The sequence below is a fragment of the Alnus glutinosa genome, chromosome 1 (assembly GCF_958979055.1).
Source record: "Alnus glutinosa chromosome 1, dhAlnGlut1.1, whole genome shotgun sequence".
Classification (NCBI taxonomy): domain Eukaryota; kingdom Viridiplantae; phylum Streptophyta; class Magnoliopsida; order Fagales; family Betulaceae; genus Alnus; species Alnus glutinosa.
In genome coordinates, this window is record NC_084886.1 from 3,820,280 (window position 1) to 3,847,576 (window position 27,297).

Genomic DNA, 27,297 nt, shown 5'->3' on the forward strand with positions numbered 1-27,297 from the left:
CCGATTTCCTTTGGAATTTTACTTCTTGGTGTTGGTTTTTTTTTTTTTTTTTTTTTTTTTTTTTTTTTTTTTTTTTTTTTTTTATAACGTTATTAAAGGTATTATAACACTTCTATTTGAAAGTCCTTACAAATTAACGTAACAGTTTACGTGACACTTCTTTCATGCACTAAATTATTTTAATTTTATTTTATTTTTTAATGTATATTGTGTTATGTGGCCCGGCCCTCATATGAAATGACTGTCGTACCCTAAGCATTTTCATTTTTTTACTCTTTTGTTATATTGGTTTAAATATGGAATGAGATGTAAGACAAGTAAAGAGTGGGTATTTGAACACAACAGAGAAATAGGATCAGATTCAAAGCGCGGAGAATATTTGAACACAAACTAAAGAGAGTAGCAAAAGATTGATGGTTGGACATGTAAACAAAATCATGTGGGTAAGGATGAGGTGGTCCAATGACCCTCCAAAATGTGCTTTTGTATTGTATGGGGAAGGCTACGGGACAGCTGTTGTTGGGAATGGGCGTTTTTGTTTAATGGTTTTGTTCAAATTGCTTGTCAAATTGAGATATCTTCTCTTCTTCTAAATTCATATTAATTGATGTGTCGAATTAATAAAATTAGATTAAATTGTAGTATATAGCATTATTTAATGAAGAAATATATATAAAATAAAAAATAAAAATAAATTACCCCATCAAAATGGCCCTACTTACATTATTATTATTATTGGGAGTTGTTAGTTGGTTGGGTAGACTTAAAATAATCATATTTCTTAAAACCTGTGGTCAGGTTGGCGAAGTGCAACCAATGGGGACTGTAAAGCTTGGATTCCATAAAAAGCAGCACTGAAAGTGAAATGTTAGGAAAAATGATTGTACTAACTAGGGAAGGCCCATCGCCTTTATTTCAGTCATTTTACTACATTATTTTGTGCAAGGGTAATGGCTTAAGAGTAAGAGTCATGATAACACCAACATTTTATCACTATTTTACCATCCGATCAGTCATTCTTAAATATTAAATCATGGTGTACATGATGCATATCATTACTCATGGTTTAATATTAGGGTTAAATAACTTACATCTTTGTGATTCGAAACTTTTATTTTTTACCCTTTCATATTTCATTTTTTTCATAGGTAGTACCTGTATTATAAGAAAAGACGAAAATAATATTTCTATCCATTTTTTTCGTCTAAAACTGATGGATTTTCACGTCAGCGATATGAGATACTATTAAAATTGCGACACGTGGCTACTATTTTTTTTAAAAAAAAAATTTTAAGGCTTTTTTATTTTTTATTTTTTAAAAAAAATGTAGAGATAACTCAGTTACCACTTTGGGCCACATGGGGTGGCTAACCACCCCCATTTTGGCCAAGGGGGTGGCCGAACCACCCCATGCATGGCCCTTGGGTAATTCGGCCACCCTTACATTTTTTTGTTTAAAGCCTCAAAATAATAATAAAAAATATATGGCAGCCACGTGTCATTGTTTTTAATGGTGTCCTGCGTCATTGACATGGAAATCCGTTAGTTTTGGACGGAAAAATGGACATTTTCGCCTTTTTTCATAGCACAAGTACCACTTATGAAAAAAAAAATAAAACTAAGGGGGCAAAAATAAAAGTTTTAAACCACGGGAAAAAAGTATTTAACCCTTAATATTATTTGTTATGTATAATCCTATATTCGAATGTTTTTTTTTTTTTTTCTTTCATTAATTTAGGTAGAAGGTCATTTCATATCTTGTCTTATTTTTTGGTTGATTATACGACAGATGTCTGTTTTAAAATGAATAATTATACTTTATGAAAATGAAATTCTCAAAGCAAGTGGTGATCAGTACTTTAGTCACCATAATTAAATAAACCATGCTTTATAGTATTAATTAAAAACTGGAGCCCCATCATCCCTTTTGACCCTCTAGAAAGTTGGCTTACAGCACAGGTTTAGAGTCCCATTTTGAAATGCAGCAATGAAAGTGAAGGGGAAGGGGGAAACTTCTATTTGGTTTATTGTTTTAATTTCAATTAGCATCTGAACGCAAACATATAATCGTATAATTAAGGATTGGAGAGATCCCCCCCGCGCGCACCCTGGCCTTCTCTCATTTCAAAAAATTCGGACAGAAAATTTCAAAAAAATGGGGATCCACCAAGTTATGGAGTGCTAGCAAATCGATGGTAAAATTCATCATGGTGGCCGGAAGATCCACCCTCCAACTACTTTCGTACAATTTTTAAAATTTTTTTGGGTCCAGCCAGCCGTTAATAACTACTTTTAGTTGTGCTTGTTTGTGATCTGCAAACATTAATAAAGAACCTCAATTAAAATCACTTCTACTTATAATGTTTCACTTAATTATTACCAAAGTGTAGTGTTAATAATAGGAAAATAGCTCCACTCCAACCTTTTGCTTTAAACAAGAGCACCCTCAAAGGGCAATTTGTCGCACTACAAGGGAGCAAGATCTCAGCAATGAATGAAAATCTCTACTATTTCAACCGTCTAATGTAAAACTTTTATGATATACATTGATGAACCTCAAACAAAATCTATCTCCGTATTTCTGCGGTTCTGGATCTATCGGATTGCCCCTCAGAAAAATTAAAGAGACTTGATCATTCATCACCAATAACATTTAGAGCTAGCAGTACTCATCTTTGTCTCATATAGAACCCCCCCATATGTGTGTGTGTGTGTACACACGCATGTATATGTGTATTTTGATGATGTAGTTGACGGCACGGTCAAGCTCAGGAAACGGACGACTGCAAGGAGTAAGATCAGTCGAAGATTTGTCAAGGTGACCGGCGGAGAAAATTTCTAATGATTAAGTTAGTAAAGGTGAAGAGTGAAATTGGTCTAAGGAAGAGGGTTAGGATCATCGTAGAAAAAATGGTTGTGTGATTGTACCTTAAAATAATGACACATCTTCCCCTTATGTGGAGTCTATTCTTGCGGAATGCGGCATTCGCTACGAGTTAAACTGCTGATAGGGCCTCCTGAAACCGCAATCTCGACCTGGACTAGCTAGCCGAGTAGATATATGGTATATCATTTTTTTGAATGCTACTAAGCACGTTGCGAATTTCGGTATTGAATACCAAAATCTTGTGAACATAGATTGTAGACTAAACCACATAAAAACTCTTGTATTTATTTTATTTTATTTCTACTTTTATTTTTATTTCATAAGAACTCTGTCTCATTCATTTACTTTTTATTTCAGTTAAATATTTCATGTATTACGCCCTATCTATTAAAAAGAAGTTTGAGTCCACTCGTGAAAATGAGTGTTAAGGTATTGATTAAATAATTAAATTTACCTCTTCTTATTAACTTAAATTTTAAAATAAATAATGATCGATTTAACAACTAAGACATCCAGAAATTAAGCACCAGCTACTTAAATCTTTTATTTGTACGTAGTGGCTTTAAGAAATAGTGAAAGACAAGAAGCGTATTTCGGTTGAGGGAGGATTCGAACAGCCAAATCTCATAACATTAACCAAACGAGTCAATTATATGAACTAACTGCCATGGAGAGCGATGCATTGTGCTAAAGCCTAAACAATGTTGTCGCTTTTACATAGTGTTCTTTCAGCCGTGTACAGCACGAAACAAGGCTTTGAAGTTGGGGCTTATATATATGATAAGAGTCGAAGAAGGTACGTGGACCACTGAGGCTGTGAACTGTCTAAGCAAGACCATCCTTTGCCATAACTATGGTAGCTAGGGAGCCATAAAAGAATGTCCTATACAAAGGGAAGCTCTGCAACTTCTTTCTCAAGGCATTTCATAAGCTTAGACAAATATATTGCAGGCAGGCCTCAACCGACCTTTTTGTTGGACCTTAAATATGGAGTGAAAAATCCGTACAATGGCAATAATTTTTTCATTTCCTATTGCTTTGTTTTGTCGGTTCTCCCTCCTGGTAATAGAACTTCCTCAGACTTCCCTCCAACATGTTGATTGAGTTCTTTTAAAGTTGTATCTTGGTAAACGAAATTCAAGCGCGTGTGAGTGTAAAAGATTGAGTCCCATATTGAAAAGATGTCACAAACGTGAGAAAAAAGAGGGTCAAAAAAATGCAATTCCTGAAAGCACTTGCAGTAGGTTTTATCTGGCCTGAAAGAAAAATAAAGGCCCATTTGTTTGACCCTAGAAGCTCTTTCAGTGTACAATTCTGGGATCATGAGGATAGAAAAATACTGTTTAAAGTTGTCCCAACTCTTATCCTGGTGGATTGGCATGATCAAAATACTGTTTAAAGTTGTCCCAACTGGAAAACAAAAGCTTAGAATTAATGATGTTCAAACGTGAAAAATATTGCAGACATTGTGCCGTGTCATTGTTGACAAAGGCCAACCTACGTACCCTTTGGAAAATTGGAATCATTGGGTGCGTGGTTTCCAACTTTTATCCACCATTTGTGGCGCCTGCCTGAATGCTATTTTGAAATTTCGACGGGTCAAAAATCATATATCATACAATTATTACAGGCCTTTTCTGATTTCAAAAAGCAGTTTACCTTGTGCTGTCCTTATCCAAGTAGCGAAGGTGTAACCCCTCACATTTCTTCATTTTTTTTCCTAGCTATATCAACGACACTATATGTGACTTGTCTATGTCCCAAATAAAGTGCATATATGCTTATAGATCATATCAACGGCCATAATATGCCGCCAAAGTGCTCCATCTTATGCTTTGTTTTTCTCTTATCGATCCTAGTGGTATATATTCATGAACGTACGGTTGTTAAATGTGGCACACACGTATTTCACTTGTACTCATCCCATTAGAATGTGACGGGACAAACATTTGATTGGGGCAATAGGCCCATCAAACCTCCTTTCAGTCAATTCCCAAAATTGCATTAAAAAAAGTGTTGATGGATGGCTCCTAAATAGTAATTTTGGGATGGGGATAGGTGCAACGAGCAATCTCGTGAAAGAGAATACGCGAGTCTTACTTGTTCGGACAAGTGTTTGGACAATTTAGATTACGTAAAATACTTGATTGAGTATCCTCTTACATGAAACTGCTCATTACATCGTGTAATCGACAACCTCGTTGCATGGTGATTTTGAATATGTAATTTTGTGTTTAGATATATATAAAAAAGTGGAACTTTTCAGTTGCGTCATGCTAAACACACCCATGATCAAAGTCCTAAATGACAATCTTTCTTCGTGTGAATTTGCTCATACAATTTTCTTATGGCCCACTAATCTCACCATGCTCATCAAATAGGAAGCCCTAGCTTATGCTTTCCAACGTTTGCCCCGTTGATAATTGCTAACCATGAGGCCCATTAAAAGGCCCAAGAACAAATTCAGGGCCAAATGCTGGCCAACAATGAAGCCCATATGTTTTAGGACCCAGCCCATAAACTACCCCTTTCTTTCCAAGCAGCGAGGCGGAGAGTGGCTTCGTGTAGTGCAGTGCAGAGAAGAATAGCTATGGCGGCCAACTGTACGAGACGAACCCTTCAAATCTCTTTAGCTTCTGCCAGAACCCTACTGAGCCGTACGGCATCTGCTTCATCACCTTTCGCTTCGAAGGGTTCCAAGTTGAATGGCCGGTTCTCTGTTCAGAAGCGCATGTTCTCCAGGTTACGCTTTTATCATTTTCCGTACCCAGTTGATAGTTCTTTCGAAAGTGAATGTAGAAAGAAAAACTTCACTCTGTTAGGTTGCTCAGAAAACTGAGGAAAAAGTAAGAGAATGAGGATTTTGTTATCTTGTGTTCTTATTTCGTTTCTTTATATGGATGATTTATGAAGAAACCTGGCCAAGTTTTAAGCTTGTGGGTATGTCCCAAACATGAAAAGTTTGATAAATGATGTTTCAGTTTGATTTATTCTACTTCGTTTTCTCAGAAACCAAACGGGGGCATTAGGGTTTATGTGGGACTCTGCCCCCCCCCCCCAATTTCCTACATTTCCATTTGATACATATAGTCTTCTTTGCGTGGTACATCATTCAATACTATTCATGGGTCTCAAATTTGGGAGCATTAATTTAGATAACCATGGAACTTGTTAACGTATTTGGGGTACCTTTTTATGTGATATTAAATATGTTGTAGCGTAAGCCTTAGAATAGTTATAATGTTGCTTTATAGGCTTCCTGTGGAATTGACTGGTGTGCAGCAGTCTTTGATGCCGTTGCACAGCGTTACTGCTTCTGCCTTGTTCGCTTCGTTGCTGTCTGTGCAAAATAACAACTGGGGCTGTCTATCTGAAGGTATAGGTTGTTTGAAACTTTTGCAGTATCATTTCATGTTGTGCTGTCAAACATCTATGCAATTACCTCTATTTCTAATCACTTAAGGCCATTTGCTTTGTAGAAAATGGTCCACGAACTGACTGCTGATTTGCTACTATGTATATTGAATTTTACCTTGTTGATATGGATGATACTGGTTTTCCTTACAAAATAGGAGCAGGATATGTTGGACGACAGATCTGTTGATCATTTGAGGATGCCAGGAAGTATTGATTTGAAAGTGGAGAGTGGACCTTGTTTGATTTCTCACCTTTAGGGATGAAGTGTATGGCCCTTTTATTGCTTTATTTTGTGAGGAGTTCAGTTGGATGTTTCTTTCTTAGTTTTTTTGGTAAGTAAATTAAAATTTATTGAAAGCGTAAGGCGCCCCTTAGTATATTGGAAGTATACAAAAGAAAACACTTAACTAGGAATAGAAAAACAAACAAGGAAATCAACAAAGCTAATAGCCAGTGGGGACAAAAACACCACCGTCCAAAGATACAACGTATGAATAAACAAGGCTAAAATATCTTCAATGGAACTTTTCAAATCCTCGAAACATCTGAGACTTTTTTCTTTCCAAACACACCAAAAGATGCAAATAGACACTATCTTCCAAATCGCAGCACTCCTCAGCCTTCCAGGCTTCCACCAACATGCAAACAAGTCAATAACTCTTCTCGGCATAACCCAAGACATACCAAAACGATTAAAAATATTAGTCCACAAAGCGTAAGCCATATCACAGTGAAGAAGAAGATGGTCCACATATTCCCCATCTCTCTTGCAAAAGCAACATCTGTCCACAATGATGATATGCCGCTTCTTGAGATTGTCCATAGTAAGGATCTTGCTGAGGGCTGCCGACCACAAAAAAAAAAGCCGCCCTCGAAGGAGCCTAAGTCCGCCACACACTCTTCCAAGGGAAACCACTACTATCAGAGCAAGCCAAGGATTTGAAGAAAGACTTGACTTTGAACAAACCTTTCTTGGAAGAGACCCACTAGAGCCTATCCGCACAATCTCTACTCACGTTGACTGAGTGGAACACCTGAAAAAAAAAAAGAAGCAAAGACCCACTTTCCAATCATGTGCCTCTCTCACAAAGCTCACGTTTCACTGACTAGAACAGCCCAAAACTTCCCTATTATCCACAATTGAGGCATCAACTGGAAGATAATTGGGAACATAGAGACATCACATAAAAAGTGCACCTTCTCTTTTTTGATAAGTAAATTTTAGATATATTGAAAGCATAAGGCACCCTTTAGTACACTGACACAGTTGGAATTCCTTTTACCACGTGGATGAATGTTTTGGAGAAGGGCTTAAAAATTAATCATCAAACACATTTTGGCCTCTGGTGCTTTCTATTTTCCTATTAGTAATCTTACATAATTTTTAGAACCTTGAAATTGGCTTGTGGGTATCGATGGATTATGGTGTTCCTTCTTTGGGAGAGGGAACAATATGTGCTTTGCGTAGATTCCTTTTATCTCATAACACATATTATGTGGAAACAAATGCTTTTGCCAAAACAAGTGGATGAGCTTGTGGGAGAACAAGGGTTAGAAACATATGGAGATAGTTGTGTTCTGTATAGTTGGAAATGTGATGTTCCCACTCTCCTTTTTATGCTGTTAGTTTTCCAATTCCTTTGCAACTTCTAGTATCTAACTTTTCAAGATGGAGGAGGCATTATATGAACCATGTCAAAGAATCTTGTCTCCTTAGATCATAGTGTGTAGTTGTGGCTGCATGAACTGGTTTGTAACTTGAGTTTATGTCTCCAGTCATCCCATTATTTTTTGGATTTCTATTTGCCTTTATGGATTTCTGAAGTTGGTTGCCATTGCAAATATTTGATGTGTCTAGAACCATGTCAAACACTCATGTCTCTTTAGAGTCTTTGTTTTCTTAGTCTGTTCATTAGGACACAAGTTGCCTTCATCTTTAGTCATTGACCTTGTAGTTTGTTTTTTCATTGCAGGATTTGCAACACCGCTATAGCATGGCCGGTGAGTCCCTGTTCTGGGTACCAGCCAGACAAAAAGTTGGCATCAGATTTTGTTTCGTTGCATGTTTCTAATTGTGGTTGAACTTGATATTTAACTTAGAAAGAGATGGGTTCCCTTTCTCTTTGTTTTTGAGTTTATCATAGTGTGATGAAGGTGATGTGCACCTTCACCACTCTCACAGCGTTAAGAGTTTTGGAAAGAGATGGGTCTCTCCTGATGAGTAACTCCACAATTTGCTAAAGTTCATTTTTTGGCATAATTGGTGAATCATTTTTTATGCTTGTGTCTCGGATTCATCTTCTATGGAATGTATGAAAAATGATTTTGTACCATGGGCGTGGGATACATAATCCTTATCTTCATGGACGATACCATATATCACTTTGGTGAAGAACATTTCTCATACCGATTTTATGAATAATTTAGGATTTGGATCAATGTTGATCGCTCCCTTGATTCCCCCTTTCTTCTCTTCTAATAGGATTTGGATCAAATATGGAAGGTATGAAAAATAATAGGCATGTAGCCTTATTTATATCTTAAGATATAAATTTTCAGCGATTTTGTTGCTTGCTGCCCAACAAAAGTGAGATTTCATGGGAAAATGATATTTGTACACATACCCATTGTACACACTCACAATGGGTGTGAGATTCACGCATGTATGACTCATCCTACATGGGTCTCACATGCATGAGTTCCACAAACATTGTGATTGTGTACAATGTGTGTACAAGATGGATGTGTAAATAACACAACTCGAGTTCATGAAACTCACCTATCCGAGCAGGTCTTGAATAACTTGTTTACTTATTTGAGGTTCCATAGGCAAACACAGGCCTCAACACTAAAAATTAGGTCTATCTAGCTTAACTAATTTAAGGGTATAGGTTAGTCATTGAATATAGGTTTTGTTTTTATTTTTTTTTTAAGCCAATAAGGAAAATGTTAATTAGAGTAATGCTAGAAGTCTTTTTTGTGTTCTTCTAAAAATGAGGTGGTTTGTAAAATTATCATTGGACTTGTGTTTGATCACTATTGAATTTTGATCAAATTGTGATTTTAAAAGTCATATTATTTTTTTAGGGATACAAGAGTGACACTTGAGATGCTTCTAGAATTACGCGGTTAACTAGGGAGAATGAATGATGGTTTCTAGGTACCTAAGCTATGTTAGAAATTATAATATTCTTTTCACTGGTTGGCGTATAGGTCACATCTTTCCCTCAACTTTTTTAACAATAAGTTGCTTTAAAAAACTATTCACTCAATTAACAAAAAGGAAAATGCTAAAATTACAACCTCCACCCAACTATTGCACAACTCTAGGCATATTAGGTGGGGTCCATTGTGTGGACCCCACCCCAATGTGCCTTAGGGTTGTGCAATAGTTGGGTATGAGTTATATGTGTATCAAGGCCCTAACAAAAATATGGGTTTATCAAAATGCAAACCGAATTCAACTAAGGTCAGGATCTCTCCATTTCAAGTTTCATGATATAAATTATATTTTATGGTGGATATTGTGAGATCATTTAAAATTTGAAATAAAATGGTACCACATTTAAATGATATTGCGCCCTATATGCTCTTAGATGTAATAAAAATAAATCTTGTTCGTAGAATGGATTTTTTGCTCCATTTCAAGTAGGGCGAACAATTTCGTGTTGGCATGTTAGGTTAACTTGAATATGACTCATTTAGTTAAACCTGTCAAACTGCTCAACCTTGATACAACATAATTTAATAAGCTAGCAACACGACACGACCCCCATAGCCCGTTTAATAAACAAGTTGTGTGTGGGTCGACTTGACCTGATCTGACCCAACTCGCATAACTCGTTTAATAAACATGTATTTTGTTGACTCAACTTGCATAACCTATTTAATAAACGGGTAGTGTTAGGTTCACTACAAAAATAAATAAATAAATAAATATTTTAGCCTTTTAGCCTTTTGTTTTTAAATGTTTTTTTTAAAAATAAAAAAAATAAAAATCTAATTGATTGTTATGGGTTATGCGGGTCATCCATGAGTTAAGCGGATTGATCCCGGATTGACATATTTATTAAACGAGAAATATTTGGTTTTCATTTTTTGCCAATTTATTGTCTATCTTTGTACAAAAAATGGACAAATCCACCATTGAATATTTGTAAATTCAATGATGAATTTACAATAGAGATGAGTAAAAGATGGGCAAGAAATAAATATGTAACATCACTCTTATTAAAACCAGTTAATTTGTATCAACTATAATTACTCAAATTCAATCATATAAAATTCTAATCTGCTAATTTTATTTCGAATTTGCAAGTTGTGTTAAAAATTACTGACCCTCATTTCAAGTCATTTCCCTTTAAATGATCATTTTCCATTCGATAATTTTTCCACCCAATGAAAGGTCATCGGACTCATCTTTTATAGCTAGCTTTTTATTTAATAGAAATGGACCAAACGTAAAATGAAAAATCCCCAAAGCGCCTTGGCTGCTAGAGCTGCTGGTGAAGGGCTCCCCATTATTTAAATCACAAGTAAAGCAAGCTAGTGAGCCACCGGTAGATTCATTTTGGTGATTCAAAATGATTACGACATGACGCACCAACAAAATATGACCGTTGCCTAACGTTCCCAAAATCTAAATTTTAAAAGTTGGCTCTTTCTGCGAGCGTACTTACCGTTGCCAACGGCCACTTTTGCTGCGATGAAAACTCTGAAAAACTGAGAACCAAGAAGTCAATTCGTTTTTGAGCCCATCAATCTGTCAGAAAAATATTTTGGGTTTTTGGTCTTCACCTATTGCACTGAAACTTCAATTTCATGTGATAGAATTGCAAGATCAATTTGATTTCCAGTCGAATTCATTGCACGAGCTGAATTCTTCGTTCTTGGGTAGTTCTTGGGTTTCTTGGATTAGTTCCGGTCTTTTTCCTTTCAAATCGTAGTCACTTTAGTTTCTCTGAATTCAATTTCTTGAGGTAATTCTTGGGCTCTCAAGGCCATGGCAACATTGGCACCCGGAATTCTGTTGAAGCTTCTCGATGGAATGAATACAGGGGTCAAAGCCACTAGCGAGCACCGGAACTCGCTTTTGCAGGTGACAGACATCGTCCCAGCCGATCTTGATGAGAAGAATCTCTGGCCGAAGCACGGGTTCTACATCAAAGTTTCCGATTCTTCCCACTCAATCTATGTCAGTCTTCCCTCTGAACATAATGATTTTGTTCTCAGCAATAAAATGCAGCTAGGCCAGTTCATCTATGTCGATAGATTGGAACCAGGATCTCCGGTTCCTGTCATTAAAGGTGCGAAACCACTTCCGGGCCGACACCCATTTGTTGGCACGCCGGAGCCGTTAATGGGTCTTAGAGAGAAAGGTGAGCCAAAGTCCAATTCGAAGCCCTCAGCTAACAGAAGGGGTTCGTGGGGAACAGGACCGAATGGGACAGATGGTGTTTCTTCTCCCTTGGTTTGCAAGCCGGTTAATTTGGACTTCGATCAGTGTACTCCGGTGAAAGATCGTGGTAGTTCTGTGAAAAATGGGAACAATAATTTTCCCATGTCTCCGATGATAAGAGGGAGGTTTGGGAAGGATGGAAATTCTAGTGCTGGTATTAGATGTTCGTTTGGGGGTGGGCTGTTGGCGAAGATGGTGGATACCAAGGCAGAAAGCCCTGCATTGCTTAGGAAAAGCTGTGCAGTCCCTTCTGCGTCCAAATTTCCTAGGAGCAGGAGTGTTTGCGAAAGAGAGCCTAAGATCCCAATAAGTCCCTTCAACCCCACTGTAGGTACATTGTTCCTCTTTGCCATTTAATTCTTCATAAATAAGCGTTGCACGACTATTTATGTTTTTCCATGGAATGTTTGTCCTATCATGTTCTGTTTTAGCCACCTTTCCAACTCCCCAATATTTCAAAAGAATTGCAGGCTTTTGCTGTCCTAATTCAAAAGATGCATCTCTATTGTTAACTTTCCACACCAGTTTGGTGAGAATGCGTTTTCTCCTTGCAGGAAAAGAAAAGTTTGACTCCTACACCACGTTCGCGGAGTGCAAGAGTGGCAGCTTCCCTCAATGTGGCTGGAGATGCCCAGAACTCCAACTGTAACATGACTACTCAATCACAACCTGAGTCCGGTAATTCAGCCTCTGAGATCAGCACCAGCCTCCACATGAACTTACCTGGAAAACTTAGCACACTGGGCAAGGTGAAATTTCCCCAGTCCTGCATTTCTTGTAGCTTTTGACTCATTTTTTTCAGCTCCATTTTTCTCACTTTTATGCTTTACAGGATGCGGTGCAGCAGCGAGAAACGGCTCAGAAGATTGCCCTTCAAGCACTGAGAGATGCCGCAGCTACTGAGACATTAGTTCGGTCTCTCAAGTATAATACCTTCCATAAACTTTCACTGTTAATTTTGCGTTGTTACTTTTGACCAACTTGTGATCTTTCTTGGTTAATTAGATTCAACTCAGCTGATATACTTGCATGGTTGATTTGGTATAGGACATTGTCAAACTTAAGCAAATCAGCTAGGCCTGACGCTCCAGCAGCCTGTTTTGATCGGTTTCTAGAATTTCATCATCAAATTGTGCAAGCAGTGACAGACATGGTGTCCATTCAAGCAGCTACCTCAACCTCCGAAATGGCTCAAAATACAAATGCAAAAAGGAAAGATAGCCCCACCGAAGAAGAGTCCCCAATTCTACACGAAATCATACCCAACTCGATGGACCAAAGCCAAAATGCAGAACTAAATTTATCCAAAAGGAGAAATGCATTATACAAATCCATTGCATCCTTTCCTGAAAGAGGTGGTGGTGAGCAGAGGACAAATCTGGTGGGAAGACTCCTGAGATCAAATAGCAACCCGAAGGCATTTTTGGAAAGAAAAGGACCGTCCACCCCACTTGGAAAACTGCCGCTTGAAGCTGTTCGTGAGAATGATGAAAATAAGAAACCATCCTCTTGCAGCCTAAGCAGTACAGTCAAATTGGGGAAGCAGATTGAAACAGAAGCTGGAAACTGGTTTATGGACTTCCTGGAGAGGGCTTTGGAAACAGGCATGAAGAAAATGAAAGGAGTGGCAGATGGGGATGCTCGGAAGGTTCCTCAATCTCTCATACTTAAAATTATTAACTGGGTGGAGGTAGAGCAGTGCGATTCTAATAAGCGACCCGTTCATCCCAAAGCTGCACAGATAGCACGGAAGTTAAGGATCAAGATGAAGAATCCTTGAAAGTCACTAGCATATAGAATATAAGCAGTGTGTATCAAATTATCTTTGAGTGCATGTGAAAACTACTGGCAGTGTGTGTCCAAAACCATATGGAGATTCTGTTTGTGTTTGTTGAATCTCTCACGTACGTGATAGGCTGTATGACTTGAAGCATTATTGTCTAATTGATAAATTCTTTCATTTCTCTCTGACCAATACTGGCGTTGTCATTGACATTGACTGATGTTAGGATAATCTTAAAGAAACTGCTGGTTGTCAAGGAAATTATGAGTGTTTGAATGTGGGACCCGCAAAAGGTTGTCTGAATTTTTGTGTTATTTCGACGCCCTAATAACAGTAGTTGGGAGGCAATACAAAAAATTATTTTTCCTGTTACCAAAACAATCGCTTTTTATAAAAACACTAGTTGGGAGGCACGTACTTGATTATGTGTTTAGTAATTAATAGACGTATCCCTGATCCTCTCTTATTGATTATGATTTTACAAACAAATGTGGCCCTGATCGGGTCATTTCAATTTTCATCTCATCAGAAGAGGTTGCCTGCCAAAAATTGCATGTATGATACCACAAATAGCAGTAGAGGCTAAAGTTTCCACAATGCTCAAGCTTCCATCTAAATAAAAGGAATATTTACATTACTTTCAAATTCATAAAGAAATGAGGATAGCACATTTGGTCGCCGACAAGAAACTCAAAAATAAGAAACTAAAATGAAAGTAAAAAAAGAAAAAAGAAAAAGGAAAGCTTAATGTGTCAGACTGTCAGTTAATCCGTTAATCCTTGTGCTTCCACTATTTCATCAGCAACTGAACAGAGCACTGAAGATAAAACACAGACAAGAAGAGTAGAAGCAAAGAAGATATAGGTGGTTAAGGCTAATATCCTATTACAGATGAAAAGAACATTAAATTAAGAAATGCAAAGCCTTTTGATAAAATTATGCATTCCCAACTGTAAATGTATAATAGGCATAAGAGTTCACCCGATTCTTGAATGAGGCCCTCCAACCCAATCTTGCTTGTAACACTGCGCTCTTCCTCTGACATCATTTGCAATTCCCTTGAAATGATTTTGAAGTGCTCCATTTTCTGAAAAAAAGAAAAAATTCCCACAATTAAACATTGAAGAAAAAAAAAATAGACTTTGAAAAGATGAGAAAGATGGTTGTGAATCAACTCCAAGTTGCAGCAACAAATTGGTTACAGTAGTGCACAAACCTAGAGAGTCAGGCATGGACGAGAGACAGCAAATCCAAAGGCCACAACAAGAGTAATTGCTAATGCAGCAGCACCAGCAAATGGTGGATATATTTTCAAACTGGCAACAACCCCCAATCCTAAGTCGGCAATGCAATCCCATAGAGCACAAGAAATGCAGGACTATCAAGCATTTGATTTGACAGTCATTAGGTTTGAAGTAATTTTCAGTCACGGTACATGACATGTCTATGGCAAAAGTAGAGCAAAAAAACTTTATTATTATTATTATTATTATTATTATTATTTTACTAAAAAAGAGAGTTAGAATTATGCTAACAAACAAACAGGACACTCCACACACCTGACATTCTTTCCACATTCTGCGTGAGCATCATAGACATATAGCAGTATGCTTGGAGAACAAACTACAATTGGAGGGGAAAGAAGAACCTGCACAAAAAGGGTTATACCACAATGTCAATGAATTCCAAATAGGGTATAATTTCGCATGGACCCAGAAACACATGAACCTCAAAAGCGTAGAATTTCACAACAAAACCGAACCTTAAGCCTCAGATTGGACCCGTAGTCCAACTTCCAGCCTTGGTAATACGGGAACGAAGGGGAAGATTCACGGCCAAAATTGACGCCATCAGACGGCGAGGAGTGGTGGTGGGCGGTGGGGGAGGAGGGGAGGGGTCCATTCCATCCATGCCACTTGCCAGGGAACAGGTGCTGGGTCCCAGCGGGTGGTGGCGTCGGTGAGGCCCCCACCACGCCATTGGAGGACGAAGGCCAAAGCGGCGAGGGTGAGAGGGAGGAGGAGCTTCGAGGTGAAACCATGAAGGAGTGGGTAGCAAGGCCTGGAGGTGGTGCTGGTGGTGTTTGAGCATGTTGAGTTTGCGTGTGTTTCTCCCTGCATGAGCTGGTGACTCTCTGTCTCGCCTCCCCCCGCTCTCTCAAAAACAAATCGGGCAGCTAGACTCTCTGGCGAGGCTGGGTGGAAGACGATCGAAGAGAGATGGAGATGGAGACGAGACTGGAAATTACGCAAAAACCGCTCACCGGACCGCTGGATAGCTCGTTGAGCAAGGGTAAAACAGTCATTTCAGGTACAAAAGAAAAGACTGTGCTGGAATGCCTGGAAAAAAGACGAAAAAAAAAAAAACATGCGATAAAATCCTCTTTTCCTGAACTGGTGCGACCTTCTTCCTCCGCTCAGAGTTTCTCTCACTCTCGCTGCGTCACTTTAAATCCATCGTTTCCTGACTTCGAGAAACGATAACTCTATCTTGCCCGATCATGTACATCTCTCTCTGAAAGCGTCACTTTAACTCCTTACAGACAAGAGAAAACAACTTCGAGGTAAGCAGGTATCTCTCTCATTCTTTGTTTTGATTTATCGTTCTTTGTTTCTTCGATTTTCCATGGATTGCTTCCCTGATTTGGTGCCTAGGGTTTTAGACTCTTTGAGAATTTAACTTCAATTTTTTAAGTTTTGTTCGTAACAGGTGTAGTTTCTGACTCAGTTTTTAATTTTTATTTTCTGGTTTCGATTTAATGTTTGTTCACCCTCAACTTTTGGTAAATTTCCGAATTAGGGTTTTATAGTGATGTTGGTATATGATAATATTCTCAGATTCCTTGAAAGCCTCGATGGATCTCATCCAGTCGTACACCGACCAAAACGACGACAAATTAAACTCGCCAGAGGACCAAACCCAAAACCCTAATTCCACCAGCTCGTCACCGGAGGCCTCCCCGCCTCGTCTCCTTGCTGGCAAGTCTGCGGCGCCGAAGGTGGACGACACCATGCTGGCCCTCACTGCGGCGCAGGCCCACCAGGTTCAATCCAAGCCCATTGACCCGACCCAGCACGCCGTGGCCTTCAACCCTACGTACGACCAGCTCTGGGCTCCCATCTACGGCCCTGCCCACCCCTATGCCAAGGACGGCATCGCCCAGGGCATGCGCAACCACAAGCTCGGCTTCGTTGAGGATGCCCACATCGAGTCCTTTGTCTTCGATGAGCAATACAACACCTTCCACAAATACGGCTATGCTGCTGACCCCTCAGGCTCTGCCGGCTACAACTACATCGGTGATCTTGATGCTCTGCGCCAGAACGACGCCATATCTGTCTACAGCATTCCGCAGCATGAGCAGAAGAAAAGAAAGATTGAGAAGAAGAAGGAAATGGCAGAGGATAAGGAACCCGACGAGGTCGTCAATGAGGCCGAGCTTGATAATCCGGCAAGCGACACGTGGTTGATAAAGAATCGGAAGAGTCCTTGGGCTGGCAAGAAGGAGGGTCTTCAAACAGAGCTCACGGAGGAGCAGAAGAAGTACGCAGAGGAGTATGCAAAGAAGAAGGGTGAAGAGAGGGAGAGAGGCGGTGAGAAGGCAGAGACGGTACCGGATAAGAGCACGTTTCATGGCAAGGATGAGAGGGACTATCAGGGTAGGTCTTGGATTGCGCCGCCCAAGGACGCCAAGGCCACAAACGATCACTGTTATATACCCAAGAGGTTGGTGCATACTTGGAGTGGCCACACCAAGGGCGTGTCTGCTATTCGGTTCTTCCCGAAACACGGGCATTTGATTTTGTCGGCTGGGATGGACACGAAGGTGAAGATTTGGGATGTGTTCAATTCAGGCAAGTGTATGAGGACCTACATGGGCCACTCCAAGGCAGTTCGGGATATTTGGTTTTGCAATGACGGGGCCAAGTTTTTGACTGCTGGGTATGACAAGAATATCAAGTACTGGGATACTGAGACAGGGCAAGTGATATCAACTTTCAGCACTGGGAAGATTCCCTATGTGGTTAGGCTTAATCCAGACGAGGATAAGCAGCACATATTGTTAGCTGGGATGAGTGATAAGAAGATTGTTCAATGGGACATGAACTCAGGGCAGATCACACAAGAGTATGATCAGCATTTGGGGGCTGTTAATACCATTACATTTGTTGATAACAACAGGAGGTTTGTGACTTCGAGTGATGATAAGTCACTTCGGGTATGGGAATTCGGGATTCCTGTGGTTATAAAGTATATTAGTGAGCCTCACATGCACTCTATGCCATCGATTGCACTTCACCCTAGTACAAATTATCTTGCAGCGCAGAGTTTGGATAATCAGATTCTTATATATAGCACAAGGGAGAGGTTTCAGCTCAATAAGAAGAAGAGGTTTGCCGGGCACATTGCTGCTGGGTATGCTTGCCAAGTCAATTTCTCACCAGATGGAAGGTTTGTTATGTCGGGCGATGGTGAGGGTAAATGCTGGTTTTGGGATTGGAAGACTTGCAGAGTTTTCAGAACTCTCAAGTGCCACGAGGGAGTTTGCATTGGGTGTGAGTGGCATCCGTTGGAACAAAGTAAGGTAGCAACATGCGGCTGGGACGGATTGATCAAGTACTGGTGAGTAAACCTCTCATTCTCTCACATTAATATTAGACTACAAAACTTTTGTGATAGACTCTATCATATATGCATCTTGTATGCTATGTGCCTCAGCTATTTTATTGCTGCACGGCAAATTATGTGCTTCTGAGTATCAGACAAATGTATATTTCAACCTTTTATTGCAAAACACAAGCATCTAGTTTAGATAAGTGTGGTTTTATTCTAGTTAAAAGTCCTAGCTATTCTGTATGATGACTGAAATAACATAACGTCCTTGTAGTAGATGTTCTTGTAGATACTGGCTTTAACTTTGTGACATCATTTTCATCAATTTCTGTTCAGTAGGGAACCAAAAATTGTTGTCTGTGCACCCTTAGTTCATTGTTTGCTCTCTGAACAGCTGTTTTCTGTCATCTAACCATTGTGCACTTAAGGATATTCTCCTTGAAGCTCTAATTGAGATGAAGGGGGCTGACTGACCACAGATCTCAAGCAACTAATGCTTTTAACATTCTGTTTATTCACCCGCTTGCAACATCTCATTATTGGTATTCTCATTATTAGCCAGGGTTCGATACTTTTATTAATAGCCTTGTTTCCTTTCGTTCTCCTAACCTATTAAGGCAAGAGTTTTGTTGCAACTACCCCCTACTGGAGTCTAACAAAACAAAATGACCAAATAATTCCTCTAAAAAGCAAGAAAATATCCAATTCTAGCTCCACTATCCATCACCTGTTCCCATCATCATTTTTAATTTCCCACGTAGCAAATGAGGCCATTTTGCTGTTGTTTGGTTCTATATCTGCTGTAAACAACATAATCAAGAAAGGGCAAGTATATGCATATTGAAGTGGGATAAGTAGAGGATGAAGGAAGCTGCAAGGACCTGGAAGTGAGAGTTTAAGGTGTCTTGATTGGTCATTTAGGTACCATCTCTAGTCTATTTCTTGACTAGATATATATTTTTAATTAATCGGGTTTGTTTAGATTGGTTTTTTTTTGAGCTAGATACACTTCAAGGATATAAAGTGATACATGATGAATTGGATCTCAGAATTCCTTATCTAAAAATGTTTTTCTTGTTTCATTCATTTATGTTTAGATTTTTTTCCATAATATTTTGTATTGGAGTTTAAAGGTCTAAAAGTTTCACCTATGTATTATAAAGGTCTTCTGCTTTTCATCTGTGATGAATGCTTCTCTACATGGTCGGAAAAAGAGAAGAGTGTCTTGTGGTTAGTGGATGTACTTCCTAATGCACCAGTTGCTGTAGTGCTATGGATGTCGTATATACATAGGCAAAACTTGAGCAAGTACCACACTTCACGTTAGGGATCGGATTAGAAGTATTGTCGGGATAGAATGTTATAGGCAAGATGTGAATTCTAGTTGCAGTACTAATTCCATATCTGTGCTTACACCATAAATATGTTTGTGATCTTATCAGGTCCATGTCATTATGTAAATAGTATGGTTCCATATATTTCTAAGTTTCCCCCTCTCTCAAATGCTGAAGGGTATACCGGATATATCCTTCAGCATGTGAGATGAGGTAGCTGAAAAAACGTCCATTGTATGTCAGTAATCTATATTAGCAGACCATGAAGGTAAATAGGACTTTTGTCATTACAGGGAGAGATGTTACCTTTAGATTGTGTAACACACTCCTCGTACCCTTTGACCCTTGGAGATTATAGAGTTCTTGCTTCCATCATAGCCTTACCTTTACAGTATCCACTCTGCCACTGCTAATATGTCCGATGAAAAGCCTCTCTCTCTGTCTCTGTGTCTGTCTCGATCTCAATTTTTTCTATGCAAAGATGTGTAAGATCCATTAGAAAACAAAATTGCTTGCAGCATTTTAGCTTTTGGCTTTAAGTCCAAAACCATGTCACAGTATCAGAGTTGATTTTTGTTAATTATGATTTCTATGTAAAACGCCAAAGCATGACAAGTTGTCTAAAGTTGTTGGAAATATTACTTGTGGGTAGTATAAGCCTGTGCTTGTTACTCTACAAGGGTCTTGTGACCAAGCAACACTGCAACTCTATTCATACTCCCACAGCCATGATTTCTCAGGGTTCTAATACATTTTTACTAATTGTTACTCCAGTTGAGATTAAAGATGTTTAAGGGCAAGATAAATGTCTATAGAAAATAGCATCGTAAATAAGTAGGTTGTAGTCAGTTTCACTTAGGTTACTGGTGATTCTCGTGAGCTATTTATCTCAATTTCATATCTGATGAAATCATTCTTTTGTTATCCAACTCTCCTTACACCTTATATGTGATGTCTAAGATGAGTTTTAAATCATCACACGCGTTGCATCTGCTTACACGCGCGCGCACCCACACCCACATTGATATTTTGTCTTCCGCATTACTCCCACTTTATTGACTCACATGATAAATTGGTGAATCCATTTAGCGTTATGGAACCCTAACTTTTTAAATCTGACATGCAGGGACTAGTTGCTTTTCAGCTCTAAATGGCAAGTTGCTGATATCATCTGATCAACCCGGCTCGAACATGGCAGCCAGCGGACTAGGGGAGGCAAATTGTGCCTTTGAAGTTAAATATTGTGATATGGGTTCCTTCATTGGAATACGAGTACGCTTGTTTGGTCAGAGTCCAGAAATTATGACGGCAACATTACAATTATGTGGGACATACTTCTAGGACTTTTTCGACTTAACTTCATTATCATTGGTGTCATCAAGTTCTATGCTGGAAGTGTACTTCGGCTTGTGTTAAAATTATTTTTGACCTTTTTGTAGATTTGTTTCTTTTACTAGAGCAGTTTGGCTGTTGGACTGTATTTTGCATTCTTCTGTGATTGGTCCTTTCAGCTTGACTAGTTAGTTTTCTCAAATGAAAGTTTCCTCAATGTTTTAGAGAAGATGGCTAAAAGAGAATGTCTTATAGGAGAATATGGTCGCTAAAGCAGGGTTCTTTCACAAACTCTCATACAGTTTGATTTGCTCCTCTGATGTTGAAATTCAAGTGCAAATTTGACAACTCTAATGTAACGAAATTGGGATGAAGGTTTGTGAATATATTGTGGAAGAAAGTTTGTAGGAGTGTAGCACTTTAGAACCCAAGAAAAACCCATAATCACAGGTGCCAATGTGTAGGTGAATGGAGTGCACTTTTTTTTTTTTTAAAAAAAAAAAAAAACCCTCTCCAATTAATGTTATTCTTCTAGGCCTTTTTCGGCTCACAAACAGTTCACAAATCTCATTCGTCAGTGTATTGGAGATCCCTTGGAGAAAACGTGGTCTCTAATAAAATATACTAAACAAAAATTTATTCCAAGTAGCCTGACCATGGTTAATTGTTTGTTATTAGAAGGATGACTTTATTAATTTTATGTTCTAATTCCGGAGCTTTATTAAATTTCCTCCTTTAATACTGTCAAAAAAAAAAAAAAATCATCCTTTCACTTTAAACCTTACCTTTTGATATAATTATATAAATAAGATTTGATTCCAGGGTCAACGTTGTATTGTGCTACATATTCTAATGGGTATGAATAGATATTTCATTATCCCTTCTTTTATTTTCAATAATACTTATTTCTTTGCCTCAATGGGACAACCATATGCGTATCAAACTTGCTCTTATTTGTTTATTTTTTTTCTTTGATAAATGATAAACTATCTTATAGATTTTGAACCTACAACTTTATAAACTATATTTTTAAAAAACAAAACAAAAAAATGGTTAGTTTAAATTAGAACTCATGGAACCTACCGAGACTCTTCACATATAAGATTTTAAGGAATGATTGGTCCACAACATTATTATGCACAATAATGTGAGTGGTTGTGTAAATGGTGTGTACTACAATGTTGTGCAAAGATCATTTTTCTAAGAGAATTTTTTTTTTGTCGGTCCAACAAATTCATTAAAAGCCCTAATTAAAGGTTTGGGCCTATTTAAAATTAGAAAAAAGCCTAAAGATCTAATTGTTAAATTAAGAAACTAAAAATTAAATTAATATGGCATGAAAGACTTAGGACTTAATTTAATTTTTTCCCTTGAAAGGTTTTAGGTAATCGAACCGAGTTGGTACCGTACATTTTCTGGAGGGAAAGCCCTAAACTTCGTTCGCAAAATCGTGTGACTTTGAAACGGAGATGGGATGTATGTGGATGAGTCAGGTGCGAGTGCGAGTGCGAGTAGGAGCCAATAACTCTCTGCTCCTGTCTAAGCCTTCCATGGCCTCTCTATCCCCTATCTCCTTCACCCATCCGAAACCACCACCGTCTCTCATTTCCCTCGTCTTCTCTCACCGTCGCTCGCTCTCAACCACCACTTGGTCTCAACGAATTCCTCACGCTTCCATCGACGACAACTGCTCTGATTTCGGTGAGTATCATGAAAACGAGTTACAAATGAGTCAGGGTCTAACAGATAGGATCTGGGGTTTGTAATTTCGAGTGCTCTTTTTTTGTTTCTTTGGTAGGAGATGGTGGCGGAATTGGAGTTTCGAGAAATGGGTCCAAGGTGCTTCTTAAGGGGATGAGATACTCTGAGCTTGAAGTATGTATGAGCTCATTCTTTATCTGATATTGTTTTTTTTTTTTTCTTACACACTAACTCTTGTCAGTAGTACTATCTGGGATTTAAACACTAATTTTTTTTCCAATGCCGTTGTTTATCTGTGTCGCTCTGTTTTGCTTAATAGTTTTAATATGGTATCTTTGAATTTTTACGATGGTGCAGTTAACTCTATGTTCGTTGCTCTTTATATATGGAAGAAAACTTGCCAATTTAAACATGGTTTGGTTGGTGTTGTTGAAGTGCTTTTCTCGCTTTTGGGATCATATTTCGCTTCTTAAAGAAAGAAAAGTTCTTTCAATATGCTGTATTAGCAGTATATTATTTTTCAGCTTGAGCTTTTGGTTTTATTTTCTTCTCTGATCAGCTTATAAGAAGTTAAAAACAAGTATGCGTGATGTGGAAAAGTTTGGGCATAGGATATACTGTTTGCATATCGTTTTTGGTTTTTAAAGTATTGTTAGATAGTGTGTTTTCATGATAAGATCTCTACTTGTAGCTTGTTTTCCAAATTTCGAGACTTCTCATTCTAATAGTGAGAGTCTGCTTTGACAGAGTTGGGTTCAGTTACAAGGATACAGGCCCGGTCAGGCTCTAATGCTGTGGAAGCGCCTCTATGGAAATAACATTTGGGCACATAATAGTGACGAGTTGGAAGGTATTTTAACTACTGTTTGAATTGCGTAGAAAAATAATATCACTATTTTGTTTTGTAATTTTTGGTTAGAATTTGATTCAATATATAGGTTTCTACTTCTGACTTCATGTGACGGATAAATATATATTTCTCTTTTAGATTTTCTCTTGTTGTGATTGAGCTATTCAGTCTCATGAATTCTTCTTTGAATCATACTTCCATAGGTTTGAACAAAGATTTCAACAAAATGTTGAGCGAAAATGCTGAATTCAAGGCATTATCTTTAAAAAAAATTCTCACAGCATCTGATGGAACTAGGAAGGTAGCTATGATCTTTTCCTTTTGTAGCTGTTCTTCGTAGTTGTATTCTTTTAATTCTCTTTGAAAGTGTTACTTGCATTTCTTGAGAATCTTCTCATTGATTGTGAAAATGGCAGGAGGTTGCAGATTTTATTCACATTGGAGGATGAACTGGTAATAGAGACAGTTGTCATACCTTGTGATAGGGGCAGGACTACTGTTTGTGTCTCCAGTCAAGTGGGCTGTGCCATGAATTGTCAGTTTTGCTACACTGGAAGGTAAGCTATTATTCTTCATCTTTGAGCTTTGCAATCTATACTATTTCAACTTCTACTAGCCTAGATAAGCTGCGTGTTTGTTGAACGTCTACCTATTTTGCAGGATGGGTTTAAAGAGACATTTAACTGCAGCTGAGATAGTAGAGCAAGCTGTATTTGCCCGGCGTCTGCTCACAAGTGAAGTTGGTTCCATTACCAATGTTGTATTTATGGTGGGTTAACATTTCCAGGCAGAATTTCAGAACACTAGAATTTTTTTACCAGCATAAACATAATGCAAATGTCACTCACTCTTATATAGGAACACAGGCTTTCATCAATTTGACCCTGTAATTTGCTTAGACCTGTAGTTGCACGCTAACACATTGTGTTGTGGATTAACTAATAAATTTGATTCAGTGTAGAGAATAAATGTTGTAATTGTAAGCACAAGTGGTTTTCATTGTTTATCGAAGCATGTTATATGTTTATTGATGCTGTTACGGATATACATTTTCCCCCGATAAAAAGAGAAACATGTTTCTTTGTTTTGAGAACTATGTGCACCTTTTCAGGTCATAATTTAATTTAGTTAATCGGGGCTACTTCTATTTTCTTTATCATACAGGCAAGTGGCATGCAAGCACTCTTAACTAGCCCTTTCAAACTTCTTTTGCTTTAGCTTCATTGTGTCGTAATAGTTATATGATTCTTCATACATCTAGATTTTTTTGGCAACTGTATTTTCTTCATCTTTATACGGTACATCTGGATATGTTAACTAATTCATGGATTCCAAGTAGAAAGGACAAAAAAGAAGTAATATAAAGATACATACTTTCTGGCTCTCTGATAATAATTATAAATTTATACGTGTAGGGAATGGGAGAACCACTTCACAACATTGACAATGTCATTAAAGCTGCAGATATTATGGTGCATGAGCAAGGCCTTCATTTCAGTCCTCGCAAGGTCACCGTCTCAACCAGCGGGCTTGTTCCCCAGCTGAGACGTTTTCTCCATGAATCCAACTGTGCTTTAGCTGTTAGTTTGAATGCAACAACTGATGAGGTATATTACTTCCAATTTCTATTTTGATTTATGGGACATGCAGATGCACAAAGAAAATTTACCTCTCTTTCACCGTAAGCATTGCAGGTCAGAAACTGGATCATGCCAATTAACCGGAAGTATAAATTAGGCTTGCTTCTTCAGACCCTTCGGGAGGAACTTCGCTTCAAACATAACTACAAAGTTCTATTTGAATATGTAATGCTTTCAGGAGTCAATGACAGGTTGGATAAACCTTTTACGGTGCATATGACATTCCTGGAAATTGGATGGGTTCATGATAGGTTCATAAGATATTGATATGTCTATGTTATGAAGTTGAAGTGAAGACGTCTTGCAATTGCTTTGCATGACCTTGTCATATTATTTACCAGTGATCTAGTGATATCTCCACTCTTGTTGGCGTCCCTTAAGAGCTATCGATAGACTGGATATGCGGGTCATGCAATTTGTAAACTTCTTGTTAGTTTTCCTCAATCTCATATAATCATATGCTGCCACTGTGTCACTGTCCTTCATTCCTCCTGAATGGCCTGAAATATTTTCAGAACTAGTCAAGAGTCTTATTTTCTTACAGCCCCCCACTTCTACATATCTTTTTTACTCCAGTAAAGAGACGCCAACAATATTTTATTTGAAACACTAGTCATTGATTTAGTCTGTGTTTCTATTTGCAGCATTGAGGATGCAAAGAGGCTTATTGATCTTGTTCAGGGAATTCCATGCAAGATCAATCTCATCTCATTCAATCCTCATAGCGGATCCCAGTTTCAACCAACCAGTGAGGCAAAGATGATTGAGTTTCGAAATGTTTTGGCTGAGGCAGGGTGCACTGTTTTCTTGCGACTCAGTAGAGGTGATGATCAGATGGCCGCCTGCGGTCAGCTAGGCAAGCCTGGTACAATCCAGGCTCCTTTGATCCGTGTGCCAGAGCAATTCCAGATGGCAGTGAATATGTCTGTGTGAATATTTTTCAGGCAAGCAGTTACAAGTGCCAGGCAGCTCTTACTGTTTATTTTTGCGAGAAAGATGAAGCAGAAGCATGGAGATGCGAATTTGGTTACTCGAATGGTAGTTTAATGTACCTTGGATCTGTTTGTGTAGCGGCATCATAGGGAGCTGAGCCCGGGTATTTGACCTCTTTTCAATTTGTGTGTTTTTCCTATTATAATTGCATTTTACCCTGTCCGAGTTTGTGATCCACGTGGCGATGCAGCCATAATTTGTAGACTAGATTTGCACCTGCGGGCACCACCACTTTGATGCCTTAAAAAGGGTTGCCATTACCATAACCTCCCCAAACGGATATAGAAAGGATTTAACTCAGAAATCAGTTGATGCTATGAAGTCTAGATGCTACCTCTTTTGGATGAAAACATGTGGATGCAAAATTGCTTCAAGTGACGATGATTGGGAAGTATTTATCTGAGTGAAATTATTTTAAGCATATAAACAAGATGTACTTAAGAGTATTCGAAATGTGTTGGGTTATCTTAGAATTTTTTAGTATGGTTGAATATATTTTAATATGGAAAGCAAGGCAATATTTCGTTTGGTCTAGGGGGATGAACTTCCCACGATAACCTTTAGTTGGTTAATATTCAATTCTTGTATTTTGAATACGATTTTACAAAGAGCCCCAGTAGATGAAGATGTCTGAGGCAGCGTTATGCTAGACGGGAGAATATGTTCAAACTTGGAAGCTGGCTAACTTTAATGGTGCTTTTGGCGAAGAATATTCCATATATCTGTCAGCTATGAATATTCTGTATGTGATACCCGTCTTTACCCATTATCGGCACATGAAATGAAAGAGCTGAGACGAGTGAGCAAGTGTTACTTGCTTGAGAAGAAAAAGGTTAATGCCAAACAAAACAATTGCAAGTATTTGAAATTGTCTACGTCACATGTTTGCCTTTTGAATTATGATCTTCATTTGCCATCTTTCCCAAACGTTTGAGGATAAATAAGAATGAGGTGTCAATTTATAAGGGTCGAGTGTATTTTACAAATCATGACAATTTTAAATAAATAAATCAATATATTAGTTATAATCATCATTAGCTACTGACACGGCAAAAATTCTTAGGTAAAGGGAGACGGGGAGAAGAGTCTAACGGGAGAAGAGTCCTCACCGATTCACGATACAATAATAGGTTCAATTATTCTCTCATTTTCCACATTCGCTAACGACAAAATATGTCTGTCTGGCCTCTTGCCAACACTGGCAACAATAGGGCCCAAGTATTATTTAAAAAAAAAAAAAGTAGAAGAAGGAAAGGGGAGGAAAAAGAACGAAAAAGGCAAAAGTGGC

At 38.4% G+C, this 27,297-nt stretch overlaps 5 protein-coding genes across 7 annotated transcripts; 4 read left to right on the forward strand and 1 right to left on the reverse strand.

Annotated features, from left to right (window-relative positions):
- Positions 1-5,430: 5,430 nt before the first annotated feature.
- LOC133858408 (protein NUCLEAR FUSION DEFECTIVE 6, mitochondrial) lies at positions 5,431-8,743 on the forward strand. Its single transcript, XM_062293877.1, has 3 exons — positions 5,431-5,629; positions 6,142-6,263; positions 8,278-8,743. The coding sequence occupies exons 1-3, from the start codon at positions 5,478-5,480 to the stop codon at positions 8,295-8,297; spliced, it is 294 nt and encodes a 97-aa protein (XP_062149861.1). The 5' UTR covers positions 5,431-5,477; the 3' UTR covers positions 8,298-8,743.
- Positions 8,744-10,989: 2,246 nt separating this feature from the next.
- On the forward strand, positions 10,990-13,737 carry LOC133866652 (uncharacterized). The gene is made up of 4 exons (XM_062303251.1): positions 10,990-12,089; positions 12,317-12,511; positions 12,595-12,686; positions 12,810-13,737. Exons 1-4 carry the CDS (start codon positions 11,307-11,309, stop codon positions 13,540-13,542), a joined length of 1,803 nt encoding a protein of 600 aa, XP_062159235.1. The 5' UTR covers positions 10,990-11,306; the 3' UTR covers positions 13,543-13,737.
- Positions 13,738-14,074: 337 nt separating this feature from the next.
- LOC133866679 (uncharacterized) lies at positions 14,075-15,807 on the reverse strand. Its single transcript, XM_062303290.1, has 5 exons — positions 15,308-15,807; positions 15,105-15,193; positions 14,762-14,880; positions 14,527-14,632; positions 14,075-14,362 (listed from the first exon to the last, which is right to left on the reverse strand). Exons 1-5 carry the CDS (start codon positions 15,584-15,586, stop codon positions 14,344-14,346), a joined length of 612 nt encoding a protein of 203 aa, XP_062159274.1. The 5' UTR covers positions 15,587-15,807; the 3' UTR covers positions 14,075-14,343.
- LOC133866661 (uncharacterized) lies at positions 15,764-21,054 on the forward strand. 3 transcript variants are annotated; one of them, XM_062303270.1, is made up of 3 exons: positions 15,764-16,116; positions 16,383-18,168; positions 20,620-21,054. In XM_062303270.1, the coding sequence occupies exons 2-3, from the start codon at positions 16,400-16,402 to the stop codon at positions 20,624-20,626; spliced, it is 1,776 nt and encodes a 591-aa protein (XP_062159254.1). In that variant the 5' UTR covers positions 15,764-16,116; positions 16,383-16,399; the 3' UTR covers positions 20,627-21,054. The 3 variants fall into 3 exon arrangements, with proteins under 3 accessions (XP_062159254.1, XP_062159247.1, XP_062159263.1); XM_062303263.1 differs by having other exon boundaries at positions 15,764-16,108; XM_062303279.1 differs by lacking the exon at positions 20,620-21,054 and having other exon boundaries at positions 15,764-16,108; positions 16,383-18,172.
- Positions 21,055-22,227: 1,173 nt separating this feature from the next.
- Positions 22,228-26,884, forward strand: LOC133866701 (uncharacterized). The gene is made up of 9 exons (XM_062303321.1): positions 22,228-22,526; positions 22,624-22,700; positions 23,274-23,376; positions 23,580-23,677; positions 23,803-23,933; positions 24,037-24,145; positions 24,792-24,983; positions 25,071-25,207; positions 25,661-26,884. The coding sequence occupies exons 1-9, from the start codon at positions 22,295-22,297 to the stop codon at positions 25,947-25,949; spliced, it is 1,368 nt and encodes a 455-aa protein (XP_062159305.1). The 5' UTR covers positions 22,228-22,294; the 3' UTR covers positions 25,950-26,884.
- The last annotated feature ends 413 nt before the right edge of the window (positions 26,885-27,297 follow it).